At 38.9% G+C, this 25,415-nt stretch overlaps 1 protein-coding gene across 2 annotated transcripts in view; it reads right to left on the bottom strand.

The window, feature by feature from the left end:
• The window catches only part of CWF19L2 (CWF19 like cell cycle control factor 2), a 196,169-nt gene that overhangs the window by 58,388 nt on the left and 112,366 nt on the right, over window positions 1-25,415 (bottom strand). For both annotated transcript variants that reach the window (XM_063430222.1, XM_063430231.1), the window contains exon 14: window positions 2,232-2,444. In XM_063430222.1, the coding sequence (XP_063286292.1) occupies window positions 2,232-2,444 (213 nt within the window). The remainder of the gene's footprint in view (window positions 1-2,231; window positions 2,445-25,415) is intronic.

The following is a 25,415-nucleotide window of genomic DNA, read 5'->3' as shown; positions in this document are numbered from 1 at the left end:
GGGTCAGGAAAACAAACTTTGCAAAAATAGGATAAATGAATGAATGAAGTGAGTAACAAATTGTCGCAATACCTACCACTGCCAGACAAGGGAGAGACATACCACATGTTTTTCGAGTAGTGGTGTGGGTGGTCTTCTCCTTGTCCGGTAGTGGCAGGTATTACGACAATTTGTATTCACTTCATTCATTTATCCTATTTTTGCAAAGTTTGTTTTCTTTTGCCTTAATACCCATGTTATTTTTGGAGACAACATGTTGTTTGTATTATATACTATCCTGCGTAAACCCTCAAGTATCTATGACAGCTGCCACGACTATTTAATGCCATTTGTTCATGGATTTTCATATCAATAAATGTGTGGCCCACATTGAAATAAACCTTGTTTATTTGGCCCGTGCTAGCTTTCGATTCAGACATGCTTGCTGAAGTTGTACTGGTGACTATAGTGTCCCTTTAAGAATTCCATAAAATATCTCTGCATTTGGTAAATTAAATAGATAAATAATTGCAACAAAACAAGTTTGGCATATAGCTACAAAAGGCAATGAAGGAGATGGTCAAAAGAGCTTACACTCTAATGCATTTGGGGTAAAATTACATTGATCTTAAAAGTAAAAGTGCTGTATTATCTGAAAGGAAGAGTGATTGCGATTTATACAAAGAACTAACTTGTTACCAAAAAACTACATTCCATGCTGTGTAAGATAGAATCTTTGCATTATAGATACACCTGTATATTTCATGTACTACAAATGACTGAAAATGGAAATGTTAAATATTTTCACCAAAGCCACACTGCAAATCCAAATATAAAGAGTGGAGATTATCAGAAGAAATAGGAATATGTTTAAATGCTACCCAACTTCAAAATAACTTTTTATCTTTAAGTGTGCGATTTCCTTTAAAATTAAAGAGATTCCATGTTTGCTTTGATATGCGCTTTTTCAAACAACATTTTTCCCCCTCCATCAATTATTTGCACAAATGCCGTGTTAGTATGTTTATACTTCATTTCAAGCACAAAGCAATTTTTGTAGTTACTCTGGTAGGCTTTTAAAATGGTTTGATTTCACATGGCAAAATTCCAGGCTATTTGAGGCTTTCAGAATCGTTTTGTGTGAACGGTCACTTCTCAGACTTGCGGTATGGGACTCGGGGGTAATAAACTGTGCCGGCAGGAGGTCGCTCTTCTAAAAATACAAATCCAAAAATGTTCGCAACTTTTCTGTAATTTAGCAACGCTCGGCCCCCCTGCCTAGAGATAATGCTGTTTTTATATGCTAAGTGAAGACAGAAATGTTCCAAACTGCAAGTAAACTTAGCTTGTTTATAAAATGTGTTCAGACAATGCCCAAGTGAGCTGGCATTTATGCTTGAGCAGAATACATTACATTAAGTTGCCTTCTCTCTAAATCATCCATTTCCTTCTATTGTCTCCTGCCTGCTGGAGACCTTGTTTCGTGCTGCACTTACCACAAGAGATAATGTTCTTTATCCTCAACAAAGTGCTGAATTTAGCTGAAATATACTGTTTACTTTATGTTCTAGAGCAGCAGGGAAGGCAATCAAGATAGAATCAACCCTTCGGCCATCCCTGTTTTAGAGAATTCAAGAGGCAAACTTAGCATAACAAATGTGGTTATGGTGTTAGAAATGTGACCTCTCCCCCACCAAGTGTAAGAACTAAAATTGTTTTCCAACAGTCTGACTTCTTACTTGTTGTCTGCCAGGCACTGCTCTCTGAATCCAGAACTAATGTCGGTGAGCCAGATGCTTAGGAGCTTCCGTTAGCACCCCTTCTTTACGCTGATCCCCTCTTAGTCAGTAAGCTAAGCCCTGAAAACAGTTTGGCTTCTGGCAATAGGAGGGGCAAGACACTCCTGGCACCATAACACGCTGTAGTGGTTATGGTGCATAGAGTGTTCCTCTAAGGCATTTCTTGGTTGTATATGTATTCTACCCAGTTGATACAAAACTACTAAATAAAATCTGGTGCAACCAACTACCACAACAAGTCACATATTTAGTTGAATAGAATCTTTCTGGGTGCAATTAATGAGTTACATGCTCATACAATAAATATGACGGTCTCTAGAAGGTCCCAGAGTTTGTTAAACTCTTCAAACAAAATGTTTTCTAGAATACAAGAAAAATGTGAAGAGGTGCACAAACGACTATATAAAATATTGATCAATGCGTTGGATAAACGGACCATAATCTTTAACGTACCTTTACACCGATGGCAATTATAAGATGTTTTGGTAGCTCAGCATTATCAAAGCAATACGGACACTTCTCCATCCTGGCAGCAAGTCTGCGATGCTCCGCTATGGCCTGTTGCCGCTCTCTTTCGTCTTCTGCATTTTCACGACCCTTCTTTGCCGCTTTAGAGACAAACATGTCGTCCAAAGTGTAGTATTCTTGGTCTGTTTTCTCCATAAACTGTATGAAAATATATTGAAAACACAAAATGCTCACATTAAAAATTGAGATATATTGCAATTCCCATTATATAGTTTAAAATAGTACTATGAAAAATAATGTTGTTGGATTATTATTTTATTGTGAGGATGGGGGCTTAATTAATAAATATAGTTATAGGTGACTTTACTGTTCCGGCTTGACCATAATAACATTTAGCCACTGAGTGAGAAGTGGAATACATAACTACTTTAATATTCAATAAATAAAATCAAGTGGGAAAGTTGCCATGTACAGTGGAGATTTCAGACTTTTAACATTGAGGCAATTGTATGTTCTTTACTGGTTCCTGGGGACATGTGGAACCTATTGAAGCAAGTCCACTCTGTTTTCAAAATGTGTTCATTTTTACGTTGAAGTAGTTTTGATCTGGTTGAGAAAGACATTTTGCTAATTTTTCAGAACAGCTGAACAAGAAAGCAGATTGAAGGACTACAGCCCTTGCAAGAAGCAGAGGGCAGCACAACCAAATTAAAAAGGTCACATGGATAATCTGATACATGGTTAGTAGAGGAAAATGTCTGCCTAGCCAGGAAAAAGTTAATATCACATTAATTAAACTGTAGACCACTTGCAACGACACATTGAATACACCATGTTAAACCATTACTTGTAGAATTGAAATGAGAGTCACCAATTAATGTACATTCAATCAAGCAAGAGGTCCATCATGAAATATTAGCATGTGTCTGGTTACTGATGGAAACCCAAAATAACAATAAAACATAAGTGGAAAGTCCAACTCTATTCATCCAGTTTTCATAATGCTTCTCTTTTCTGGATTTTAGGCATTAATGTCAAAGATACTCAGTTACAAGAAGAATAATGTTCTCCTTCATTCTAACCACACTTCTCCTTCCCTACCTTTCCCCGTTTCCATCTTCCTCATTGCCCCAGCACTCTGACTTCACTGCCTGGAATGCACCTTCATTTGCTATCTTTCACAAGCAAGCTCACCCGGTTTACTAATAAGACCTCCTTGGCCTGGAACTAGGAGCTGGTGGTTGAACGATACCAAGGTCGTTGTACACTTGAGTATGCACGCTGGTATTTGCAGCATTTGTTATTTGTTTGCTGCTGTTCATTAGATTATTAGAAAACCCTTCAGCAATTAGGACCTCAATGTAATAAACTTTCCAAAATGTTTCAATGCTGCTAGAAAAACTTTCTAAATGATTTATCAACAAAAATTCCCATAGAATGACTTCAGTAGATAAATCATTTGGAATGTTTTTCGAACAGTATTGAATCATTTGGAAAGCTTATTAAATCAAGGCATATGTTAGCACTTCTGAAAACTGTTGTGCTTACATTTGTGAGAGGCAGACCAAATGAAAAGAAGTGCTGGAGGAGCACTTGACACAATCTGTCATGTATGGCTGATTAAAGAAGCAATAAAACTGGCCTTCATTAGACTGAGTATCTTGAGTAGGTTCGATTACAGGCTCAAGATGGCCAGAAACAAAGAACTTTCTTATGAAACTGCAGCCTATTCTTGCTCTGAGAAATGAAGGCTATTCCAAGCGAGAAATTGCTAAGAAACCAAATTTTTCAAACAACTCTGTGTACTATAGCTGGTGTAGTGGGAAGTTCTGGTTCACAACTGAGCAACAAAACAAGTACCTTATAGTATATAGTTTTAGAAACAAACTCCTCACAGCTTCTCAACTGGCAGCTTTACAAAATAGTACTCACAAAACACTAGTCTCAACATAATACGTTAGGGGACCGCTCCTGGATGCTGGACTTCTAAGCAGAATTGCAACAAAAAAGTCCTATCTCGAACCGGCCAGTAAAATGAAAAAGATTAAGATGGGCAAAAGAACACACATACTGGACAGAGGAAGGTTTGGAAAAAATAGTATGGCCTGGCTACGTTTGAGTCTTATGTAGACACAACATATTATGTAGACATACATCATGTGTTTTTTTCATATTTATCTGTTATCTTTATCGTATTTTTTTAAAACAATATAATATCTGACCTATAATTTATATAACCATTCATATCATCCATAGTTGGAGTGGGATTCTATATGTTAATAAGTGTGTGTGTATCTGTATGTATGTGTCTATGTCTGTGTCTCTGTATGTATGTGTGTATGTATGTGTGTGTCTCTGTATGTGTGTATGTATGTGTGTGTCTCTGTTTTGTGTGTCTGTGTCTCTGTCTCTGTATGTGTGTGTGTCTCTGTTTTGAGTGTCTGTGTGTCTGTATGTGTGTGTGTCTCTGTATGTATGTATTTATGTATGTGTCTGTCGGGGGCCCACGGTCAGGTGGAGTGGCTCAGGGTGGGAGGGGGAAGAGGGTTAGGGTAGAGGGAGGGTAGGTGAGGGAAGGGGGGGCACAAATCAGTTTGCACTGGGGCCCCATGGATTGTGTGTACGCCGCTGAGTCAGGGGAAAAAGCATTTGATCCCCTGCTGATATTGAACGTTTGTCCACTGATAAAGAAATTATCAGTCTATAATTTTAATGGTACGTGCATTTTAACAGTAAGAGACAGAATAACAAAACAAAAAAATCCAGAAAAACACATGTCAAAAATGTTATAAATTGATTTGCATGTCAATGAGTGAAATAAGTATTTGGTCCCCTATCAATCAGCAAGATATCTGGCTCCCAGGTGTCTTTCATACAGGTAACGAGCTGAGATAAGGAGCACTCTCTTACAGGGAGTGCTCCTAATCTCAGCTCGTTACCTGTATAAAAGACACCTGTCCACAGAAGCAATCAAGCTTCCAAACTGTCCACCAGGGCCAAGACCAAAGAGCTATCCAAGTATGTCAGGGACAAGATTGTAGACCTACACAAGACTGGAATGAGCTACAACACCATCGCCAAGCAGCTTGGTGAGAAGGTGACAACAGTTGGCGTGATCATTTGCAAATGGAAGAAACACAAAATAACTGTCAGTCTCCCTCGGTCTGGTGCTCCATGCAAGATCTCACCTCGTGGAGTGTCAATGATCATGAGAATGGTGAGGAATCAGCCCAGAACTATATGGAAGGATCTTGTTAATGATCTCAAGGCAGCTGGGACCATAGTCACCAAGAAAATGATTTGTAACACACTACGCCGTGAAATTCTGCAGCGCCTGCAAGGTCCCCCTGCTCAAGAAAGCACATCTACAGGCCCTGAATGAATCAGAGGTGAACTGGGTGACCAAAATTGAGCTCTTTGGCATCAACTCAACTCGCTGTGTTTGGAGAAGGAGGAATGCTGCCCATCACCCCAAGAACACCATCCCCACCATCAAACACAGGTGGAAACATTATGCTTTGGGGGTGATTTTCTGCTAAGGGGACAGGGCAACTGCACCGCATCAAAGGGATGATGGACGGGGCCATAAACCATCAAATCTTGGTCGAGAACCTCCTTTCCTCAGCCGGACATTGAAAACGGGTCGTGGATGGGTATTTCAGCATGACAATGACCCAAAACATCACAGCCAAGGCAACAAAGGAGTGGCTAAAGAAGAAGCACACTAAGGTTCTGGAGTGGCCTAGCCAGTCTCTAGACCTAAATCCCATATCCAATCTGTGGGGGGAGCTGAAGGTTTGAGTTGCCAAACATCAGCCTTTGAAACCCTAATGACTTGGAGAGGATCTGCAAAGAGGAGTGGGACAAAATCCCTCCTCAGATGTGTGCAAACCTGGTGGCCAACTACAAGAAACGTCTGACCTCTGTTATGGCCAACAAGGTTTTTGCCACCAAGTACTAAGTCGAAGGGATCAAATACTTATTTCATTCATTGACATGCAAATCAATTTACAGTGGCACCTCGGTTTACAAACACCTCGGTTAACATAATTTTCGGTTTACAAATGAAAATCCATTGAAAACAATGCCTCGGTTTACACATGTTTTTTCTCAATACAAAGCAAGTTTCCCCAGGATGCATTGCACCTGGGAGGTTTATAGCACCGCCCCCTGCATGCTGGAGCCTGTGGGTAGCACGTGGCGTCGAGTGTGGAGGTGTTGGAGCAATTCTGGAAATTTTTGCAGTTGTTTTGGGACTTATTGGTGCATTTCTCAAGCTGTGGAAAGGTAGTGAGCTGAGCTTCATCGTTTGCATGCCTTTTATTGTGTGTTCTGCATTGTGGGTTGGTTTCCATGCCAGCTCATTTTGACTTTATTCTGACCTCCAGAACGGATTCATCGGTTTTCAATGCATTCCTATGGGAAACCGCGTTTCGGTTTACAAATTTTTCGCAATAAGAAACGTCCCGGAGAACGAATTAAATTCGTAAACCGAGGTCCCACTGTATGACTTATTTGACATGAATTTTTCCGGGTTTTTTTTTATTCATTCTGTCTCTCACTGTTAAAATACACCTACCATTAAAATTATAGACTGATCATTTCTTTGTCAGTGGGCAAACGTTCTAAATCGGCAGGGGAATAAATACTTTTTTTCCCTCACTGTACACTCACAGTTAAACATACACATTAACACAGATACACATATACACACGTTGACACACACACACTGACACACAAATACACACACTGACACACAGATATAAACACTCCGGCATTTACACACACTGGCACTTATACACACACACACACACTTAGATACACATACAGACACTCAAACACACAATGAAACAACACCAAAAATAGACTCTGACTTTGATAAATCTCCCCTGAGTCTATACTAGCTAAGCGGGTGATGGCTGAGTTTACACTAGCTAGCTCTGGATCCCTGTAGTTCAGTGATGGCTAGGCTTGGAGCCCTGGCTATTTCTGAACTGCCCATCTTACGCTCCTCAGCCCGCCTGACATGTAGCCTTCCTTTTCATGATATGTATTGTGGTAGGTTTACTAACTAGCCTCTCTCTCACTCACTCCTAGTCAGCACGGTGAGCAGGTTCTGTTTGCAGCAGCCCACTCCCCGCTCTTTCCCTCCAGCATGGCTCTCTGTATCTGGGAGGAAGTGATCAACTTTCACTTCCTCCTAGCATCCAATACTATATTTGCCAGGTCGAGATCTTAAACAGATGTGGGGCCAGACCAGGCCCCAGTTCAGCAATGCCCATCGGGTGGCCCTAAGTGCATGGGGCACCTGATAGGCAAATAGCGGCGGAACTCCAGTTTTGTTCTTGTGGAACCCACCAACTGGCAAACACTGTTCTAGCCGCAATCTAGCATTCAAAGAATAAACCATTTTTAAAGTTTTAACTCAAAAGTTGGTCTTCCGGCACCCAACACCACTGCCAACCTGCTTCCTTACTCTCTGCACTGCAGTACGAGAGCGTCAGTCTATCACTGGCTGCCTACTGATGGACAGAAATTTGTACTATTTCTCTCAAAGGGAGGCGGTGACAGGTTGAGAGCGTCAGCAAAATCGTCGTCCAGAAAAATTTCTCATATAGTGGAGGGAATGAAGTTGGGGTCGTAGTGGTGTTGAGTTTGTGCTGGAGGACAAACTTCAGGGTAAATAGCTGGAAAACAGTTTAACCCCTGAAGGAAAGATGGCACCTAGGCTTGCACCTACGCCAGCACCTATAACAACTTCAATTAGCTGAAATCCTTATGTAGGTGGAGCGTTCCTATCAAGAACAAAACATGTATATTTTTTGTTTCTAAAGTTATTAATTACATTATATCCTTATTAAGAAAGCAGCAATATATTCTATGGGGAAATGTTTTGTCGTAGTCTCTTTAAGGATAAACTGTCACATTTCTGAATTTCTTATTTCTGCACTTCTGGGCAAATAATGCCATCGTCATACATAGAAGCACTGCAGATTACTTCAAAAGAAGACTTACTGCAGAGCTGGTGATATGTTGGGGCTTTCTAAATCAACAAATCGGAATTGGATAAAAAGTATGTAGGTTATTTCTCAAAAGGCAGGGCTTGTTCTTTTTTTCGATAAAGCAAGTTGATGTATTTCATGCGTCAGAGCAAAAATCATTAAACATATGGAGAGTGAAGATTTTTTTATAAAAAGGGATTTTATAAAAAGGGATTTTAAGGAAAAAAAAAAAATCTATTTCATATTGCATATCATTCCTTCAATTGTAAAACAAAACCACACAGGCAATAAGTGAATGTACATCATGCATTAAGAACTCACTGGATGGGAAATAAGACATAACACCCAAAGAGAATTCTCACTGTTTTTTCCAAAGTATGTAAAAAATGAGATTTATTGACTGTATTCTCCATACAAAATTGCCTGATAGCCATGATGATCAATCTTCACGTATACAATCTTGCACAATTTATGGGGCTCGGTACAAATTAACATCTTGCTGCCTAGGTGCTGTCCTACACACAGGAGTGTTATACAGCAGCGTATAAGCAGCGCTTAAAATACTTACCCCCTTGCACACTATTGAGGGTGGATGGAGCATAGGAATTTGATCACTTGTTATCCATCACAAGAACCGGAAGATTTGAACATCTAATAATACACATTTCTTCCTTGCTCCTTGTCAAGTTCTCTTTTTCTTGATAAAGAAGAGGAGGCCAGAAGAAGACATCACACACAACTCTACTATGGATGGGGCAGAGATAAGAGACCTGGTTCGTGAGTAACCAGCTATGGTTCTAATAAATCAATTTAATAAGGATTTGTTCTAAATCTAGACCCCGCAGACTGAATTGGAACAATGCAGGGGGCCTCAAAACCGTTTCAATTCAGGTCTGAATAGCTTTGGAGAAACACCAGTAAAAGGTATAAAACACCCAAAAATGGGGGCAAATATATAATGAAGAGACTCAATTCAACATTTCACTGAGATTGTTTACAACGGAGATGTACCAGCAAATTTATGCTGGAAACTACTTGCTGTAATGTGGATCATTTACCTCTTAATCTAGATAGCATGGAGATGAAAATTATTTTTTTTTGTGCTATAAATTTACTAATAATTAGAAAAATGGCAATATATGTAGATCAAACATTTAGCTTGATCTGTCAATGTTTGACAGCAGTTTTCCCTCGATGACCCTAAGATCCATACACTTTAATGGCAAACAGAATTGAGAATGCTATTGTCTTCGGATCCAAAGAAAAAGAAAAACCTCAGAGTGTTTGAAAAACCTCAGAAGATATTGAATTGCAAAGCACGCCTGTAGAATCCCCACACAGCCCTACAGCCAGGCTCTGCTCTGTCTCTCTTACATCGAAGACAAGTCTGACAGCTCTGGCACTTCTGAATAAGTGCTTATCTGGACCTGATATGCCCAGGGTGGCCCCATGAAGATGTAACCAACTGACCATGTCACACATGGGAACCCCAGCCCTGTTTCAGTTTGCTGGGCTATCGAAATTAGATGTGGAGTTTGACATGCTTTATATAGCCTTCTCTTCCACTAGGTATATTACTAAACAGCATATTAGAAATACCAATCAATAGTTAGCCTAGATAACTGTAATGTTAAAAAAGTTTAATTTTTTTTCTTCATAATTTAAAAGAGAAAAAGGTCTCACTGATTTATTTGTGCTATAAAGTTAAAATAATAATGTGTTTTGTGTTAATGTTATATTAAAGGGCTATAAAATGTCAGCTTGCTTAAAAGGTTTATTCCAACCACCATAATCACTACTGCTCGCTGCAGCTCGTTGCTTCATTGCCTAGTTACAGGGCAAACTGTTACACAATGGTTTACTTTACTACCAGTGTTCCTGGCAGAGCTGCAGATGCAAATTTTGTCATCCGCTCATTGGCTGAGAATGTCAGCTGACCGCTCTCAGCCAATAAAAGATATTATGTGCATGTCAGAGAATGTCAGCTGACCGCTCTTAGCCAATAAAGGATATTCTGTGCATATAAATATGCACAGGATTGACATTAACCAGACCAGCATTTGTTATGAAGTATTTTATAACACCCCAATGATGCTGAGGAGTTACACCTCTGGCAGCAAAGGGGCTGTAAATACATGTACACTCTGCATTTACAGACTCCAGGCACCATGGCCACTTCAAATCAATGAATGGTGTCTTGAGTAACCCTTTAACTGGATTTAATGCCAGCACTCATTTTAAAACTATGCCAAACTCATTAATGCCAGCACTCATTTTAAAACGATGCCAAACTCAAACTCTTGTCAATCAGACATCCCTGTATACCGAGCAGTTGTACTCACACTATGGATGAATGGAACTGCTCTGGTGATAACTTAGTTATCTTAACAAGTCATGTGCAAAATAATAGTGCATGGGATAATAGTTTATTCCCAGTGTGGGATAGGCGTTTAATTGTACTGTGGTGTGTTTAAGGGTATGCCTGCAGGAGTGCCCACTAAAAAGTGCAGAGAGACAAACTTTGAAGAGGGCAACAAGTGACAACGAGCAGCAAAAGGCAGCCTCTATGCATGCATATCAGTGGTGCATGGTGTTACGCGGCACAAGATAAAATGGCATATAATCTGAAAAAGAAGAGATATATAGTTCTTTCACTTGGTTTCTTTAAAAAAAAAAATGGGGGGAAATAAAAAAATCTATCATCTAAAATCTGACTATATTTGATCCAATGCTACCCACCCCAAATCGTTTCAAATTCTTTATTCCACTTTACCTGATGGGTTCATTCCAGGGATTTAAGCCCTTCTTTGCAAATATTCCACGTCCCATTACAATATTTTAGTATGGTGGGAAATACTAGGCTAAAGAAAATAAAAAATTAAAATAGAGTTTGGCAGATGAAATAAACACAACAAAAAGTATTTAAAGTTTATAAAGTAATTTCTTTCCCAGAACCTAGCTCTGCATACCAAGACGTAGACAACAAAAACCTGCAGACTGTCGAGATGTTACTTTATTTTGTTGATCAGATGTTTTAAATCCTCTTGGCACCTGTCATCAGTTGACAGCATCAATCAATCTGAATCAGTCTGTTTCCCTGCAGCGAGCCTGCTCATTTCCTCGAACTAATACAGATATATGAATCAAGGCTGGAGAGGGTGCTGGTACATATGGTGTGCATAGCACTCCAGTGTGTGCCATACATCAGTAATTCTTCGCGAGAAAAGCGAACGTCTGGCAGTAAATCAATAAGGGCATTTTACAGATGAGCTCCTGAATGGCTTGAAGCAGAACACAGAAAAAAAAATACCCCTGAGTAGGCACCTTAGACGTCAAGATTCTGTACATGGCATATTTCAGGCGCATAATTGACTAGTACGCAAAACGCAGTCTTGAAATAATTTAGCATGCTTTTAAATGTGGAAAAGTTTAGTAAATGAATAAAAAAAAATATTAACTTTCTAGACTTCTGTCTGACACTTATTAGTGTACATAGATGTGCTCACTACTGAGCATGCTCAGTGTTTGCCGTTTTAAATTGAAGAGAACCACTAATGCCGTCCACATAACCCCTAAATATTGGCTAAGACTGGTTGCACTGGAAGCCATCACAATTATAAGCTTGTTTGAGCAGGTTCCTCATCAATGTATAGTTAGTGTAACATTCTCGAATATTTGCATTTACTGTTAAAGTTCCCCCTTTCCAAAACTGTAAAGCTCTGCGGATTAAGTGGGCGTTATATAAATGCCAATAATAATATGAGAATACCTGCTATTCCTTAAAATGTGGGAAGCAATGCACAGTTAAAAAGGCCCTGTTTAAACAAGCTTACAATCTATGGTCTTTTGTTCCTTAACCCCTTAAGGACCAAACTTCTGGAATAAAAGGGAATCATGACATGTCACACATGTCATGTGTCCTTAAGGGGTTAAACTGAGTATTTAACATATCTACAAGTTAATTTGTGGTTCCGATCTTTAACATATCCACCGGGGAAAACTAGAGACATTGTAGGCCGTTACAAGAAGCATAGTGAGTAAATATGCATATATATATATATAATATATCGCACGTTTTGCTGGCAAGATAACGTTACAAAACAGCAAATTTTGGTTGGCTATCATAACGTACTGTTTTTTTGGCCATGTGGCGAAAATAACCTCGCCACTGGGTTCTGGAGGGGCCTGGTTGCTCGCCTTTTGCCTCAGGATTATGGCCCTGTAAAACTGTTATTGGGGCATATGGAGAGTTTTGGGAACAATGCCCCTTTAAAACTGTGTCCCCAGACCGTGCAAATACCTTGTTCATGCTTTGTTACTATGGGGTTTGGTAAATGGAATTTACCGAACAAACAACCGAACAGCCAGACCCCCTGCATGTGGAATGTACAGGCAATTTACCTCCCAGAAGCTGTGGTTAACCACAAGTTAATCATCGAACGCTGGTGGCCGCCGTTCGTATAGTGGAACACGTGGCGGCGGCCATCTTGTTTTGTTGAACGCGGTCAGCAGTGTTTTGCCGTAGTGCTCATGGAACTGAAATCGGCTACACGACGGCGCAAACAGCGCTGAACGTTACCTTCTTTGGAACTTAGACGCTTCAGCGGGATTCGAACAGCATTCGACAATTCGAATGCCACTTTTAACATTGGCTATTTGCACGAACGTCCCGTTCGTGCATTCGAAATACATTTGAACATTATGTGAACTAACAGCCCAGAGTTGTGGAACCGTTTTGGGCAGGAAAGCTCTGCTGCAGCCGGTCATATATGGCTTCCAGCTAACTTTTGAACCCCTGAACCGATTGCCCTGATTTTCGAACATGTTGTTCCCCTAAGTATGCTTGTTCTGAATGAATGTTTTATATGAATTGTATGTATAGTTTGAGAGTTATGAATATTGTGTAAAACTGTATATTTTCTGCCTGTGATAATTAAGTTAGCCCATTGTGTTTAGTAATTATATCACAGGCAGAGGGGAGGGTTTGTGTGCCTTAACTGTGATTGTCTGACTGCAATGTGTTTGATTGGTTGCTCCACAAGACCACGTGGGTGGTAACCTTATGGGAAAACTTGCATATAAGACAATAAACCCTCAGACTGCTGAGATTCCTGCTTGACCCTCAATACAGAGCCTCGTCTCGTACTTGGGGGGATTATTCGTGTGTTTTCCTTTTCGGCGCTTAGGAGTGTTAGGTAGCTGACCTTGTATCCAGGAAGGGAACATCTTTGGCGGCGTTAACCCCTTCTATACCTGGGGTGCTGTTACAGGCCACAATTCCAGCCTTTTTAGAGACTCTTTCCAGCAAGATATGTGGACGCTAGGAATGATCAACATATCTCATCACCCTTAGCAAGCCATAGCAACACAATGAGAGAGTCAGAGGCTTTAAATGCTGCCCATGGTTGTGAACTTGCTCAAGCACCAAAAATCGAGAATTGAATATTCTATCTATTTCATCAACAAATTATAGAGGAAAGAAAAGTAATTAGGATCCCGCTGAAGGAAACTATGTACCCAGTGCCAATTACTGAATTTAATTAGTTTTAGCTTCCCTTACCTTCACTTTCCAGAAGTCTGTGCTTCCCTGAGGAACATCCAGCTAGATTGGGCAGCCACAGTAAATGCCAGTGTAATTAATAATTTAACTCTTTACAGATGAGCAACACCATGTCACAGACCTGCGCCCACTGCGGATATACACAGTTGCTTTGAAAATTAATATGAGCACACTGGGTCACTTTCTGTCTGGGTTGAACTGCATTAGCTGCAAATCCTGGAGTTTTGCATAAAATAAAAGAATTGCAATTGAGCCTCTTTGTTTTAATTTATTTTTACATATTTGAATGCTTTCTCCATATGATGCACTAAAATTTGGATGCACCCCATGCCTGGAGAGTTTAATTCTTTATCGGTATGACTGGTGACTGTATAATATAGTGTTGCTCTGCGGGCTGCTGAGACATATCCATATCAGATGTGACTGGTGGGTAGTCAGAACAATAGGACACACACCACGAGATAAGCAATACAGATGTCACCTTATCTACTCCATTCAAACAGTTTATTTCTCCTATCAATCCCTGTAGCTAAGCCCTGTGGGAGTCAAAGGCAGAGGATACTTGCGTCCCAGAAAAGGTGATCAGACTGTGCATGTTTAACATGTATTTTGACAGTAAGTGGTTTCTAAACCTGCTGTGTGTCTCTCCATAGTTTAGGTATGATATAGGGGTCACATATGCTGTAGGTAATATAGACGCAGTGTGGTTATGGGTGAGAAGAGAAAGCTGTACGTAGGTACTAGATGTTTTATAGAAGGTATACGGAATATAGTTTACATGTAGAATCTGTATGCTATGTAAGCAGTAGGTAGTGTGACATTGATGGATGCATTATGTGATATGAATGCCTGGTGCCTTATATTATATGGTGCATCATTAATGACTGTGATTTGGTTACACTGCATATAATGTCCGGTTTCTACATACTGGAGTCAGATTCTACTACCAAACTAAACATATCAAGCCCAGAGGTGTACAATAGCATAACCACGGCTAAAAAAAATAAAATCTGTAAATTAAATTTCAAAAAGGAGGCAGGCTTGGGGGAAGAAATTGGGCAGTTTTTTTGTTTTTTTATTCTTTGGAAATAATAAAACGTCTACAAAACGTTGGGGAATGTGAGTAATGGATAAAAAAAAAAAGAAAAAAACCTGTTACAAAACTTCTTTGCGATGAGCAATGCATAAAATATTTAATGCAAGCACACAAAGAACTATCATTTCCAACACGGACAACAGCTCATAAAGTTAGTCTAATAATAGTTTCATGGAAGAAAATGCTCATCGTGTCACTATAAACACGTAGAGCCTCAGTCTATTTGAATATCTGGTTTCCGAAGGCACTTAGCATTGATAATACTTGGCTTAACATGAAAAGATGCCCATCATCATCAAGTAGAAAACAAAATGTTGCTGTAAAACCTACAACAGATATCTCAGCCTGAAAGCAGAAGAAAATACCATGGTATTTAGAGACACGTAAATAACAGCCGAAAATATACAATCCGTATAGTTTATTCAAGCCTTAGGGCTCTTAAAATCCCAGTATATAATGGAATAGTGCAAGCCTTGCTTAAATCAAAGTATATTCTAGTAGTTCAAACCTCAAGCTTGACAGCCACCATCTACGTGTTTCTTTTTCCAAACTTAATCAAGATTTATAGGCACCTACCAATGTGAATAATGTCACTAAATTCTGAAGAGCTACCAATAATGTATTGCATTCAATACAATACAAGGAGAGGTGGAAGAAGACTACAAAAGAGAGAGATTAGGACGACACTAACAGATAAGACCGAAAAAGAACATAATTTATCCCAAAAAGTTTTTAACTTCCACTCAAATTTCCCTTTTGAGCAAGGGCCTAATATTCGCTCTCACTAAGCCTTTTAGCCCGTTTCAAGCTTTTTTAGACATCAATAAGTTTGTTAGAAAGGCAACACTAAAACAATTTTTTTTTATCAGTAAATCCAATGCATCTGACACTAACACACACCACTCAGATCAATAAAGAAATTCCTAGCCCCACCACATCAAATGAATCCCTGACATCAAATGAATCCTAAAAAGAACATTCTAATTTCTAACCACCTAGTTTTAAATCTGGCACTATAGAGGTGTTTGAGAAAGGAGTTTTAAAAGATCTCGACAATATTAAAAAACACAAACACCAACATCGCAATCTAACTCACCAAGAACAATTAGCATTAAAAGAATTACAGGCATACGACAATATTATCATCAAACCAGCAGATAAAGGTGGAGGCTTAGCTATACTATCTAAAACTATGTATATAGACGAAGCACTTAGACAACTAAATGACAAAAACGTCTATGAAAAATTAACTTTAGATCCTACCCTCACCATTAAAGAAACTCTCAGAACATTTTTAAATACTGGTTTTGACTCTAATATTTTAAATAAAAAATAAATAAATAAAAATTGAATATGACTATTTAAATGTCCTTTGTCCTAAAATTCCCGTTATTTATTTTCTCCCAAAAATACATAAAAATGAGACCAATCCACTCAGTAGACCTATTGTCTCTGCGATAGATTCTATATTATCCAATCTATCAGAATTTATAGATATTCTCCTCCAACCGTCAGTAAACTGTATCAGATCATATCTCAAAAACTCTATGACACTTCTTTTGCTTTTTAGAAACTGTTATTTGGCATCCAGACTACATTTTAGTTACATGCAATGTACAATCCTTGTATACAATTATTCCTCATGATAAAGGTTGTGAAGCAGTTTTTAACACAATAGCAGCTGAAAACTCTATCCCAGCAGAACAAATCCATTTTCCTATACAAGGGATCAACATTATTTTAAATAATAATTATTTCTAGTTTTTAGACTCTTTTTACATACAAAAACAAGGACAGCGATGGGGACCAGGTTTGCCCTGAGCTATGCAAACCCCTTCATGGCCAATTGGGAATCTATGGCCATCTGGAGCGAACATGTCTGGAGGGAAAAACTGGTCTCCCTATTTTAGATAGATATATAGATGATTTCTTTATTTATTTAGAAGGGTCCAGAATAATTTAGTTTTTTTATTCTTTATTTTTGGTGCAAGCTGGCATATTACAGATACAGGTAATTTGCCACGACAGTGTAAGCAGGTATAAATATAACAGCTAAACATAAAATATAACAGCTTGACAATATTCAGGCGTGGCAGTCAATTATCTTGTACATTTTTTTTTTTAAATATGTTGGCCTGTTCCGTTATATCGTTTTGGTTTAAGCATGGTATATCTGCTCCTCGCTAATCGTGCTGAAGCGGCTTTGTTTGTTGGAGGTGATTGTTAGGCCCTGAGCTCATTGTTGCGTGTAGGATTTTAGAAAATATAAGAAATACCTAAACCTATAAAACAAAAGAAAATACGCTCATAGGGGATTAACGTCAAAACATAAATTGCCCCTTAATAATAGGTCTCACTCACAAAATTGAAGTGGTTTTCAGGCACATCAAATGTGTGGATCTTCACGTCTTCCTCACAGTAAGAATGATGAGTATATCATGAAAAAGATAAAAGATGGCATAGTATAGCACTGTCTTAAAGTAAAAAATTATGCTTTTAATGTTTGCACTTACAATGTAAAAGGTATAAAAAGGCCCATCAGTACAAATCTGTTTGTTCCATCGCTGTAGAGTATAGTAACCCTCAAGTAAATATCCAGCAGGAAAAAACAGGTACACAATAAAGTAAAATAAATAAATAAAATACAGTGACAAATAAACAGCTCACTCAGAGCTGTATTTTATTTTATTTATGTCACTGTATTTTATTTATTTATTTTACTTTATTGTGTACCTGTTTTTTCCTGCTGGATATTTACTTGAGGGTTACTATACTCTACAGCGATGGAACAAACAGATTTGTACTGATGGGCCTTTTTATACCTTTTACATTGTAAGTGCAAACATTAAAAGCATAATTTTTTACTTTAAGACAGTGCTATACTATGCCATCTTTTATCTTTTTCATGATATACTCATCATTCTTACTGTGAGGAAGACGTGAAGATCCACACATTTGATGTGCCTGAAAACCACTTCAATTTTGTGAGTGAGACCTATTATTAAGGGGCAATTTATGTTTTGACGTTAATCCCCTATGAGCGTATTTTCTTTTGTTTTATAGGTTTAGGTATTTCTTATATTTTCTAAAGTTGTTTTGAGGATTGAGAGGAATCCTTTTGCTATACCTACACCTAACGAAAGGGAAGTAATTACTACATTTATTTTGTATACTGCACCTGGGTGGTCTAAAACCTATATCTTTGCGTGTAGGATTGACTGTGATGCCGGTGTTGGTTTTTCTGTGTGGGTTGTGTGTTTGACTCATTGAGCTTGGCGAGTCGTGCTAAAGCCTTCATTAAAAGCCCATCGCCTTGTCTGCAGGCTATCTACTGAGATAGTACTGCGTGAGGTCGCTTGGCAACTGTGATACAATCTCCTAGCGAAGGAGATATAGCACCTGGGGGTGTCTAGAGTTACTCTTAGGTTGATTACTTCTTCAGGGAGCTAGTGAATGGGTTGTGTAATAAGAGCTAGTGCGGTATGGGGCCTGGGGTTAGCCCTAATGTAGTGTTCCTCTAGTTTTGGTTGTATGGCCTTTAGCAGAACCCCTTATACCCCTGCTTCCACTATCTGGTGCCCTGGGGCAATGGCGTGGGGGGTGATGTTGTCGGATCCCATAGTGGGCGCCTAGCGTGCCGTTTATGCATCTTAACGTCACAGGGCGGGTGAGGTTCTATTATCTGTGCCTGTGGTGACTTAGCGATTCGGTACACCCCATCAAAGCTAAAGTATTTGGCTTGTCTCACTGGGAGAAGGGAGGCTTCAAGTCTTCTTATGAAATGTGGTAATTCCTCTAGGGGTATTGATTCTAGGACCCCCCTTATCTTAATGTTCTTCCTCCGACCCCTGTCATCTAGTATGTTCACCTGTCGGCAGGTTTCGGTCTGTGCTGTTTGTATTTGTTTTACCTTGTCTCCAAACGCCTGCAGGCCTAGTTTTAGGTTGAGCACATCTTCCTCTGTGGCTTGGGTGCGCGCTATAACAGCCTGTACTTCCGTGGTGAGTACCACCAGATTCGCTGCCTACATTTGCTTGAGATTGTGCTGGAGGCCGGTAAGCATGTCCAGTATGTCTTTTTTCGTTGCGGGAGCTGCTACATCTGCTGTGCGTGGAGTGCTTCGGCTTGACGGCGCTGGGCTCTCAGGTGATACCCTGCCGTCAGATTGTTAGGGTGATGGCTCCATCGAGGGAGACATCTCCCGTGATGCCGGCGCTGGTGCTGTGGATTGCAGTATCAGGCCGATGTCGCTCTGCGTCCTGGTGTTGCTCGCAGGCGGTTTGGGGATTTTAGGCCCATGTCTCTGGTTGTCTGTATGGTGGACAGCAGTGCTGTCAGATCTGGGTCACCCCATGTTGGGATGCCTCCAGTTACCAGAGGATGGCGGGCCAAGGATAGGCCTTGGCATTTCTTGCAAAGGCATTGACGGTGTATCCGCCCTCGTTTCAGCCTTTTGCGGTAAGATGCCGTTGATATTGAATGGATTGCAGTTTTGGCCTTCGAAGCTGTGAAGTATAGCGGCTGCTCTAGTGCGCTGCTAGGCTCCGCCCTCACCCTTAAACTATTTAAATCATTTAAATAACAACAGCTATGGTATTATTTCAACTTCTGAACACAATTGAGATTGTATTCATTTTCTAGATTTACATATTTTTATCCACAATGGCACAATTAACACTAAAACTTTTTTCAAAAAAGTATGTACCAATACAGTAATCGACCAATCCAGCTGCCATCACAAACCATGGCTGGAAGGGATTCCTAAGAGTCCATTTTTACGTTTACATAGAAATTGTTCTCGCATTAAAGACTTTGAAGAACAAGCTCTAGAATTAAAAAACATTCACCAACAAAAATTACTCTTTGGAAAATCTCAACAAAACTCTAGAGAGCATTACCAAAAAGTTAGGAAAGACCTTTTAAGAATATAAAAACAGGGGGGCGGGGCCTGACAGCCAAGATGGCACAGGGCCCACTCACAAGAGAGAATTGAATGATGCCCTGCTACCCTTCCTCTGGACTGGCTGGGGTATATCCCGGTCCTCGCTGGGGACGATTACCCCCACAATAAGGCACGAACAAGCGACAACACTTAATGGCACACGGGGCTGTCAGAGTCCAAGCAATATGGCGCCACAGACACGACCCGCAACTAACTGCTCCAAGCCACCCGCTAGAATTCTATGAACGGCTATGTGCTGGCCTATAGACTAAGCTACGCATCAGGAGATGACTCTACAGGCTGACGGTGAAAGCAGCGGCGGCGGCGGCATGGATTCGCCCTGCCATCCGGCGCCACCTATGCAGATATCCACCCGAGCCCCCAGAGCGGCCCTCAGACGGAAACGAGGGGGGAGATCAGGGCGGCGGGACATGGAGACATGCCTATCGGACGCCAACATAAAAACCCTCACGTAAGCCAGTGCGGGACCACCAAGCACGCTCGACCCACTCTCCACTCAGAGACACTCAAAGCCTCCGACCAACAAAACACATCCCCGCATTCAAGGACTCACGCTGACAGCGGCGAAGTTAACTATCACATAGTACAGCTTCCCACCAGGGACAGACATGGGCAGAGAGTCCTCCCAGGAGACAGAGCCCCATCAAGGTACACACTTTACCAGCGTTCCGAGCCCACCAGCCAAGCTCCCAGAGCCGGTATCGGGTGATTGAGGCGGACTAACCCAGAGACAGTCATTGCCCCTGCAGGCCCTACTGTGGAGACACAGCAAGATCCCATCGCACAGTCTACACCAAAATGCAGCCGTGGCTGGATCCTGCAACTTAAAGCATTGACATTGCTCACCGCTCAGAACAATGACTAGCCATAGCAAGCATACACATGGAGAGGCTAGATAAAGCATAATGTTCGTTAGCCCATTCTAAACAGCGGTATTTTATTTTTATAAGCTTTTTCTCGTGTCTCTCTTAAGCTTTTCTTTAAGTTAACTATATTTGCGTTATCAGATAGGCTCATAACCCACAAGCCTCCTCATGTCGAACGCCAGATTAGTTGCAAGTACATCGCCTCATATAAACTGAGGGTCAAAACTAGCCTGTTCAAAAGCCGATGACACTTACTTAATTTAATGCCTTGATATACCTGTGAGGTCTCCTCCAGCAGTGAACCAGACTTAATTAGGTGAACTTCTACTATTTAGCCTGCTTAGACTGTATAATACTACTGCTGAAGCTTTAGCAAGTGCTGAAGGTCACAGCGACAGAGACTAACCCCTTCCGGACGGAGTCAATAGTACACGTTCTGATGAAAACAAAATGTAAACAAAAACTGGAATTTGCGCTATATGTCTGTTCAACCGTAATTCACCTCATTCATATTAAGTGCACCCACACTTAAAATATATCATTTTGTTCAGGAGAAACTGGGCTTTAATTTTTAATGAACTATTCATATATAAAACATAATTTATTATGAATAAAATTTAAAAACCTGTGAGAAATTAAGATTTTTTTAAAAAATGTGTAGACATTTTAGCTGTAAATGTCATAATACCGTTAGCTTTAAAGCAAAAAAAACAAAACACATATTTGGATACAGCAAAGTCTCACGAATACAACAGTACCCCCATTAACAGTTTTTACGGTGTTTTGGAAAGTTACAGGGTCAAATATAGCACATTCAATTTTTCAAATTTAAAGGGACACTATAGTCACCTGAACAACTTTAGCTTAATGAAGCAGTTTTGGTGTATAGAACATGCCCCTGCAGCCTCACTGCTCAATTCTCTGCCATTTGGGAGTTAAATCCCTTTGTTTATGAACCCTAGTCACACCTCCCTGCATGTGACTTGCACAGCCTTCCATAAACACTTCCTGTAAAGAGAGCCCTATTTAGGCTTTCTTTATTGCAAGTTCTGTTTAATTAAGATTTTCTTATCCCCTGCTATGTTAATAGCTTGCTAGACCCCGCAAGAGCCTCCTGTATGTGATTAAAGTTCAATTTAGAGATTGAGATACAATTATTTAAGGTAAATTACATCTGTTTGAAAGTGAAACCAGTTTTTTTTTTCATGCAGGTTCTGTCAATCATAGCCAGGGGAGGTGTGGCTAGGGCTGCATAAACAGAAACAAAGTGATTTAACTCCTAAATGACAGTGAATTGAGCAGTGAAATTGCAGGGGAATGATCTATACACTAAAACTGCTTTATTTAGCTAAAGTAATTTAGGTGACTATAGTGTTCCTTTAAATTTGCCAGATTAGTAAGTTACCTTTGAGACCGTGTGGTAGCCCAGGAATGAGATTTACCCCCATGATGGCATACCATTTGCAAAAGTAGACAACCCAAGGTATTGCAAGTGGGGTATGTCCAGTCTTTTATAGTAGCCGCTTAGTCACAAACACTGGCCAAAGTTAGCATTCATATTTGTGTTTGTGTGAATAAAGCAAAAAAACAAATATTTGGCCAGTGTTTGTGACTAAGTGGCTACTAAAAATGACTGGACATATCCCATTTGCAATGGTATGCAATCAAATGCCACCATTTGCAATGGTATGCCATCATGGGGGTTATTCTCATTCCTGGGCTACCATACGGTCTCAAATGCAACGTAACCAATCTGGCAAATTTCAATGTGAAAAAAATGAAATGCAAGCCTTATATTTGACTCTCTAACTTTCCAAAACACCATAAAACCTGTACATAGGAGGTACTGTTATACTTGGGAAACTTCACTGAACACAAAAATAAGTGTTTCTAAACAGTAAAACATATTACAAGAATAATATCGTCAGTAAAAGTGCCGTTTATGTGTGAAAAATGCAAAACACTTCACTTTTACTAAATATATCATCGTTGTAATACAATTTAGCATTTTGAAAAACTAATATTTGTGTTCAGCGAAGTCTCCCGAGTAAAACAGTAGCCCCAATGTACAGGTTTTATGGTGTCTTGGAAAGTTACAGGGTTAAATATAGCGCGTGCGAATTTAATTCTCTGCACTTGCTGCCTGGGTTGTCAGGCACGTCAATCAAATTTGAATTAATTAAATCACATAATTATGTTAAAATATTATTTAAACCCTTGAGGACACTAGACGGTTCAGGACCGTCATCGGCATTTTTCCCTTGCCGACCGACGACGGTCCTGAACCGTCCTAAATTTAAAATGTACTTACCCGATCGCCGTCGTTCCCCCGGCGGCGATCGGCGTTGCTCCCGTTGTGGGGAGACTGCCTGCAGCCCAGACAGTCTCCCCATGGCGAATTAGGACCCCTGTGGCCATGTGATCGCCCAACAGGGCGACCACATGGTCACAATAGGTGTCCATGTGTCTGCCTGCAGGGGGACTGTCTGTGCTGACAGGCAGTCTCCCTGCATGTGTAAAATCAGAAAAAAAATTAAAGTTAAAGTTAATAAAAAAAAAATTATTATTATATATGTGTATATATATATATATATGATATATAGACATATATTATACGTCTATATATCATATATATAATGTCATGCTAAGTGTATTTTTATATTAATATGTACATATATTAATATAAAAATACACTTATAATTAAATTACACACGTATATCTATAATATATATAACTATATATATTGTATATATATATTATTATAAAATACAAATAAGTAATTTAAATTAAAAAAATAAAAAAAAATAATAAAAATTTTAAAAAAATTATATATCTATACGAAATGTTATTCTAACTGTATTTTGATATTAATATATATATATTTATATCAAAATACACTTAGAATGAAATTGTATATATATCTATGTATATATAAATAAATAAAAAAAGAATACGAACTATTCATATGTCCATATACAAAATTACATAAATAATTATATAAATATACACGTAGACTTCAAATATATAAATATGTATATATATTTAAATTCTACGTGAGTATTTATGTAATATTTGTACATAATTAAGTTATTTTATTGATTGCAATTTAAGGGACCTGCCTGCCAACCCAGGCCGAAAGTCCAGAGAATTTAATTTGCTAGCACTGTATTTTACCCTGTAACGTTCTACGACACCCTAAAACCTGTACATGGGGGGTACTGTTTTACTCGGGAGAATTTGCTGAACACAAATATTAGTGATTCAAAACAGTAAAACATATCACAGTGATGATATTGTCAGTGAAAGTGACTTTTTTTGCATTGTTCACACACAAACAGCACGTTTACTGATGATATAATTGTTGTGATACATTTTCCAGTTTTGAAACACTAATATTTGTGTTCAGCAAAGTCTCCTGAGTATAACAGTACCCCCCATGTACAGGTTTTATAGCGTTTTTGAAAGTTACAGGGTCAAATATATGGGTCAAATATTTTTACATTGAAAATGGCCAGGTTGGTTACGTTGCCTTTGAGAGCGTATGGTAGCCCAGGAATGAGAATTACCCCCATGATGGCATACCATTTGCGAAAGAAGACAACCCAAGGTATTGCAAATGGGGTATGTCCAGTCTTTTTTAGTAGCCACTTAGTCACAAACACTGGCCAAAATTAGCGTTCAATTTAGTTTTTTACTTTCTTCACACACAAACAAATATGAACGCTAACTTTGGCCAGTGTTTGCGACTAAGTGGCTACTAAAAAAGTCTGGACATACCCCATATTGAATACCCTGGGTTGTCTACTTTAAAAAAAATATGTACATGTGGGGTGTTATTCAGCGATTTATGACAGATAATAGTGTTACAATGTCACTATTGATACATTTTAAAAATGTATGTTTTGAAACCGCAATATCCTACTTGTACTTATAGCCCTATAATATGCAAAAAAATAGCAAAAAGCATGTAAACACTGGGTATTTTTAAACTCAGGACAAAATTTTGAATCTATTTAGCAGTTTTTTTAATTCGCTTTTGTAGATGAGTAAAAGATGTTTCACATAAAAGTCAAAGAACATGTATTTTTTTCAATTTTTCATCATATTTTTTTATTTTTTAAAAATTAAATTACATGAGATTATATAAATAATGGTATGTAAAGAAAGCCCCTTTTGTCCTGAAAAAAACAATATATAATTTGTATGGGAACAGTAAATGAGAGAGCGGAAAATTACAGCTAAACACAAACACCACAAAAGTGTAAAAAGATGCCTGGTCGCAAATGTACAACATCGCAAAAACAATCCAGTCCTTAAGGGGTTAAGCATACACGTAGAATTTGTGTGTGTGTATATATATATATATATATATATATATATATATATATATATATATATATATATATACACACACATATATATGTATTTAAATTCTACATGTATACTTATGTAGTTATTTATGTAATTATATATATTTATCTATATATAAATATTTGCAGTTATTTGTATTTTATATATAGATATATTTAGAATGTCATTCTAAGTGTATTTTGTTACCAATATATATATATATATATATATTAATAACAAAATACAGTTAGAATGAAACATAGAAACATAGAATGTGACGGCAGATAAGAACCATTCGGCCCATCTAGTCTGCCCAGTTTTCTAAATACAAA

This window comes from Pelobates fuscus, chromosome 1 (assembly GCF_036172605.1).
Source record: "Pelobates fuscus isolate aPelFus1 chromosome 1, aPelFus1.pri, whole genome shotgun sequence".
In the NCBI taxonomy this organism is placed as follows: domain Eukaryota; kingdom Metazoa; phylum Chordata; class Amphibia; order Anura; family Pelobatidae; genus Pelobates; species Pelobates fuscus.
The sequence above is the reverse complement of the archived record's forward strand: the minus strand, read 5'-3'. Positions and strand labels throughout refer to the sequence as shown.